Genomic DNA, 6,450 nt, shown 5'->3' on the forward strand with positions numbered 1-6,450 from the left:
CTTTCATTAATTATTTTTAGATTAAAAATATCCATCATTAAAAGAAGAAAAAAATGTATTGACAAACCATTAGATAAGAGAGAAGTACAATTAAAAGATAATTTTAAAAAATATTATAAACATAAGACAAACTTATTAAAAAGGATGGAACAAACTTATTAATCAATGCATGGGACAAACTTATTAATCACTCGTCATGGGTGGCATGCAATGGAGAATATAACATTCAATTTTTTGTAAAATAAATTAAAAAATATATATTTAAAAATAAATAAATTTTTATAAAAATAATAAAATTTTTGTGATTAAATAAATAAAGAAAAATAATTTTATGAATTAAAATAATGTTTGCAAGGTAAATAAAATAAATATATATTCTTAGAAAATAAAACTGACAAACATCATTTGAATCAAATAATTAGTTTTCTCTAACATAATTAGTTTTCGTACTTATTTAAAAATTGGGTAGCGTGATATGGTATGGATACGGTGACAAATGATTAACATTAACAATGGCAAATTCAGTGCTGGCATACACGTTCAGCTTTGTCTCAAACTAGCGCTGATCATATCTAGCATGTGTTTTTAGGATAAGTGGATGATACTTCAACTTGGAAATGTAAAATATTAAGACTTAAACCAATATTACTTTGGCCTTTTCGTATTAATTGGTTCAACAACCATAATGTAATATTTCAATACATTGGAATAAATAACTACTTTATAAATTAACAATACATCCAACTTGCTGAATCAAAGAATATTAAATATTAATCAATTGTCCTCTTACTACGGACATGGCTATATATAATGTTGAAGAGCATCAAGTTTTGCACTCACAACAAACCAAAAAACCAGAGCTAGCTAGCAAGACTAAAATGGCAGAAACTGCAGTGTCCTTGGCTGGTCAGCATGCCCTTCCCAAAATATTGGAAGCTGTCAAAATGCTGAGAGATCTCCCAAAAGAAGTTAGAGACATTACAGATGAACTTGAAAGCTTTCAAGATTTCATCAATGAAGCTGATAAAGTGGCTGAAGCCGAAGAAGATGATGGAAGGCGTCATAGAATAAAAGAAAGGGTCATGCGGCTGAGAGAAGCAGCTTTTCGCATGGAAGATGCCATCGATGAATATAACATCTCCTGTGAGGATAAACAACCTGATGATCCTCGATGTGCAGCTTTACTATGTGAGGCTGTTGCCTTCATCAAAACTCAAATCCTTCGCCTTCAAAGTGTGTATAAGATTCAGGATGTTAAATCCCTTGTTCGTGCTGAAAGAGATGGTTTCCAAAGCCATTTTCCTTTAGAGCAAAGACAAACCAGTTCTAGAGGAAATCAAGATATCACATGGCAGAAACTTAGAAGGGATCCTCTCTTTATTGAGGAAGATGAGGTTGTGGGGCTTGATGGCCCTAGAGGTATATTGAAAAATTGGTTGACAAAGGGAAGAGAAAAACGCACTGTCATCTCTGTGGTGGGAATTGCAGGGGTGGGAAAAACCACTCTTGCCAAGCAAGTTTATGACCAGGTGCGTAACAATTTTGAGTGCCATGCGTTGATCACAGTTTCTCAATCCTTCTCTGCTGAAGGATTGCTGAGGCATATGTTGAATGAGCTTTGCAAAGAAAAAAAGGAGGACCCTCCCAAGGATGTTTCTACCATCGAGTCGTTGACAGAAGAAGTCAGAAACCACTTGCGCAACAAGAGGTATGTTGTCTTGTTTGATGACGTATGGAATGGAAAATTTTGGGATCACATTGAATCTGCTGTAATTGATAATAAAAATGGAAGTAGGATATTAATCACAACCAGGGATGAGAAGGTTGCAGAATATTGTAGGAAATCATCATTTGTTGAGGTGCATAAGCTAGAAAAACCTTTAACTGAAGAAGAATCTTTGAAATTGTTCTGTAAGAAGGCATTTCAGTATAGTTCCGATGGAGATTGTCCAGAAGAACTTAAAGATATATCTCTTGAAATTGTTAGAAAGTGTAAAGGTTTACCTCTAGCAATAGTGGCCATTGGTGGTCTTTTGTCTCAAAAAGATGAAAGTGCACCTGAATGGGGACAGTTTAGTCGAGATCTAAGTTTAGACTTGGAGAGGAATTCTGAGTTAAATAGTATAACAAAAATTTTAGGTTTAAGTTATGATGATTTGCCGATCAATCTCAGATCATGTTTATTATATTTCGGAATGTATCCGGAGGACTATGAAGTTGAATCTGATAGATTGATTAGACAATGGATAGCTGAAGGGTTTGTCAAACATGAAACCGGAAAATCTTTGGAAGAAGTTGGGCAACAATATTTATCAGGGTTGGTCCGTAGAAGTTTGGTGCAAGCATCCTCACTTAGAATTGATGACAAAGTTAAAAGTTGTCGTGTTCATGACTTAATACACGACATGATCCTTAGAAAAGTCAAGGATACAGGATTTTGTCAGTATATTGACGGGCCTGATCAATCTGTATCAAGTAAGATTGTTCGACGCCTGACAATTGCAACCCATGATTTTAGTGGAAGTATAGGAAGCTCACCCATTCGGTCAATTCTTATCATGACAGGAAAAGATGAAAAATTATCTCAAGACTTGGTAAACAAATTCCCTACAAATTACATGCTATTGAAGGTACTTGATTTTGAAGGTTCTGTTCTTCTCAGTGATGTTCCTGAAAATTTGGGGAATTTATGCCACTTGAAGTATTTAAGCTTCCGGAATACATTCATAGAAAGTCTACCAAAATCCATTGGTAAGCTCCAGAATTTGGAGACCTTGGATATAAGAGGCACATATGTGTCTGAGATGCCAGAGGAGATTAGTAAGCTTAAAAAGCTACGTCATCTTCTGGCTTATTCTAGGTGTTCAATTCAATGGAAGGATATTGGAGGCATCACATCCTTACAAGAGATACCTCCAGTGATTATGGATGATGATGGAGTGGTCATTGGAGAGGTTGGAAAGCTAAAGCAGTTAAGAGAACTGTTGGTGACAGAATTTAGGGGAAAACACCAAAAGACTTTGTGTTCCTCAATAAATGAGAAGCCACTCTTGGAGAAACTACTTATTGCTGCAGCTGATGAGAGTGAAGTAATTGACTTGTACATTACGTCACCTATGTCTACACTTAGGAAGCTTTTCCTATTTGGGAAGTTAACAAGGTTTCCAAATTGGATTTCACAGTTCCCAAATCTTGTGCAACTGTATTTGGGCGGCTCCAGGTTGACTAATGATGCATTGAAATCACTAAAAAATATGCCAAGGTTGATGCTCCTCTTTTTAAGTGACAATGCTTATGAAGGTGAAACTTTGAATTTTCAATGTGGAGGGTTTCAGAAACTAAAGCAACTGCACCTCGCAGGTTTGGTTCAATTGAAGTGCATCCTTATCGACAGAGGAGCACTGTGTTCTGTGGAAAAAATTGTTTTACAAGACCTCTCCCAACTCAAAACAGTTCCCTCTGGAATTCAAAACTTGGAGAAGCTTAAAGATATCTATATCAAGGACATGCCAACTGAATTTGTGCAGCGCATTGCTCCTGATGGAGGAGAAGACCAATGGATCATCCAAGATGTGCCCCATGTAGGTATTTGGAGTAAGTATGCTAAAGAACCTTCGCATATATTCGGCAGAAGTCATCACTAAGATGCGTCCAAATTTAAAAAAAGAAGATGCGTCTTTTTCACATCTATAACTTTGTAGAATGACATTCGTGGCCTTTTTTTTTTCTTCAATAAAAAATGCAACCATTATCTAATTCCTAAAATAATTACTTTTGCCTCATTTTCTCTTCTAGTATTTGCTTCATTTTTCTTTCTCTACAACATCTCACGTACAAGTTAGGGATAGAATTGTCTAACAAGTATATGCCTACACCAACCAAAGTTAACGTTTCTTCATTATAAGATTCTCACCATTCTAATCCTTTTTATTATTGTGCATATATTTCGTGTAAATGTTGTGGATTTTTAAAGTTCTATTACGATTGAAGCCCAATAATGTGGATTTTTTTTCATAAATTAGATTGTGTTAAATGTTTCTAATTTTGATGCTTTGAAGTTTGACCCACTTTGTACAACCATGAATATTAGGAAAAAGCACCGAGGGAAGATTGTAAGAGGTGTTCCAAATCCAATGTTTCCGACGTTCCAATCATGTGGTTTTTTGAGTGTTAATTATTACGTCCATTTTAGCATTATTAACACCAACACAGTACGAAGAAGCTGAAAATAGTGTTCCTACAAAGGCAGACAATTTTTTATAACTGAAAAACTCAAGATTCCCTCAAGTTCTTTCTTTTGTGGCCCGTGAAATGGTGGATGCATGAGTGGATTTGAGGCATCAAATTGATTTTTTAAACTTCCTTCTTCTCTTTCTCTTGTTTTTCTTTTTTCTAAAATGTGTACTCAAATTTTTGTTAACTTGATGTAATTTGAATTCTTATCTATAATTCAAGTTCATTTCTTTTAAATTTTTGTTTGTCTTTATTTAAATTTAATGCCTTTATAAATTGGCATTTGGTTACTTATAGTACCTTGATCGTATATTCCTATCTACAACTGTGAAATTGAAATAAGGATTGAATTTAAGGTATAATATAACAAGACTGGAGATTCTATAGTAATAAATATCAACAATTACGATAATTTAGATATTCTTGAACCTAATGATTACCCTAATTGAGAAATTTTAAAGATTTAGAATTTTCAATTGCGGAAGAGTTTTTGAGTTAAGATATATTCACCTTCAATTAGAATAGTGAAAAATAAATTCAGTTTCCAATTATGCTTCTAAAACTTGAATTGGAGTGAAAATTTGGGTTGTACATGTTAAGCTTGGGGTGAACTTGTATTGTAACAAGACATGTTTGATTTTGGCTTAGCACTTTAATCCTCTTAGCATAGTGCTTCAGCAATTTTGGTACCCAAACTTTTATGTTCAGGTTTGATCCCATATTTTTCAAAAAAATAAAATAATGGTTGAATATATGTTATTAAAACCAATTTATATATCACTTATCTGAAGTAAGATAAATTTTTCAAGGCTTAATTTTATCTTTTTGTCACATTCATTATTTATTTTATTTAATTTTATCCTCCTAATAATAAAATCTTTAATTTGATTGCTTAATTTCAAATCATTCAATTTGGTCTCTTTGGTCCAAATTCACCTGACGTTGTTTATTAATAGTGTGATGAGATTGAATCAAATAAAGGAACAAATTAAATTGTTTATTAAAATTGAAAAAAAAATGAAAAAACAGTGAGAACAAGAAGCTTATTAAGGGGTCAAATTGCACCGTTTTAAAAATTAAAGTACTAAATTAAATTGTTTATTAATAGAGGACCAATGCTAAATAAATAAATAGCACCACAAAAAAGTAGGGTTCTTTTTTTACTTTCAGAAAATTTGAAAATTTTATTGAATTATAAAATATTGAATTAACTTGCCTAGTTTTTTGTTTATTCACTCTTTTTTTTCCCTTTTAATCCTTGATGTTTGAAAACTTCAAAATTCTTTTTGATCACAAACATACTTTAACTCTCATAAAACAACAAAACAATGTTTTCTAAAATGGGACTGGTATAAGTTATTGATAAATCACTTTCTGAGTGATATTTTGTACAAACTTTTGTGTTATTTTATATGCATTTTCTTGATACAATTCACATTTGAACATTAGTTTTGTATTCAAGAAGTATAACCACTCAATTGAGTGAAAGAGTAGGAAATTGTATAAATTTAAGATTTAAGAACTTTACATAACTTGATTACTATTGTGGTACATTGATCACGGTCGTGATAATCAGCATAATCACAATAAAGTGATAACAATCGTCCCTAATATTTTTATAATAAAAATGTGATATTAGTTTAAATGTTTATTTAATCTCACAAAAATCATTTAAAGAAATAGTTAGACCTAAAATCAAAATATAAATATAAATAACACCAAAAATAAAAATTTAAACAGATGAATTTTTAATAATTATGAATATAGATTTGTCTTATATCTTGTTGATCTAAAAGAGTTAAATTCACTACAACTTTTATTGGTACAACTAACACTACTGACAATTACAATAAATATTGTTTTATCACATTTACACATTAGGAAGATCAGAAATTTACATGATGTTGTAGTAGGACAAAAATAAGAAGAGAAAATCACTAACGTGTTCACAAAAATATTTAGAATTAGCTAAGGCTTTTAGTTTTTAAATTTTTTTAAATTTGATTTTAATCCCTAAATTCTTGTTTGACTAGTCAAAGTTTTTTAACTTTTAGAAATTTTAATTTTTAGTACTTGAATAAAAAATTAAATCAATTATTTTTATTAATTTAATGAGTTTTTAATAATTATAAATCGATTTTTTAAAAGTTTAGAAATTAAAAATATTAATGAAAAAAAGTCGAGAGACATTAACCCGTCAAATAAAAATGTAGAAAC

At 31.6% G+C, this 6,450-nt stretch overlaps 1 protein-coding gene across 1 annotated transcript; it reads left to right on the forward strand.

The window, feature by feature from the left end:
• Window positions 1-838: 838 nt before the first annotated feature.
• On the forward strand, window positions 839-3,768 carry LOC100806153 (disease resistance protein RPM1). Its single transcript, XM_014770339.3, has one exon. It carries the CDS (start codon window positions 879-881, stop codon window positions 3,642-3,644), a length of 2,766 nt encoding a protein of 921 aa, XP_014625825.1. The 5' UTR covers window positions 839-878; the 3' UTR covers window positions 3,645-3,768.
• The last annotated feature ends 2,682 nt before the right edge of the window (window positions 3,769-6,450 follow it).

This window comes from Glycine max, chromosome 18 (genome assembly GCF_000004515.6).
Source record: "Glycine max cultivar Williams 82 chromosome 18, Glycine_max_v4.0, whole genome shotgun sequence".
Classification (NCBI taxonomy): Eukaryota; Viridiplantae; Streptophyta; class Magnoliopsida; order Fabales; family Fabaceae; genus Glycine; species Glycine max.

Coding starts and splice junctions, on each gene's coding strand:
- LOC100806153 (XM_014770339.3), top strand. CDS start 879: ATGGCAGAAACTGCAGTGTCCTTGGCTGGTCAGCATGCCCTTCCCAAA.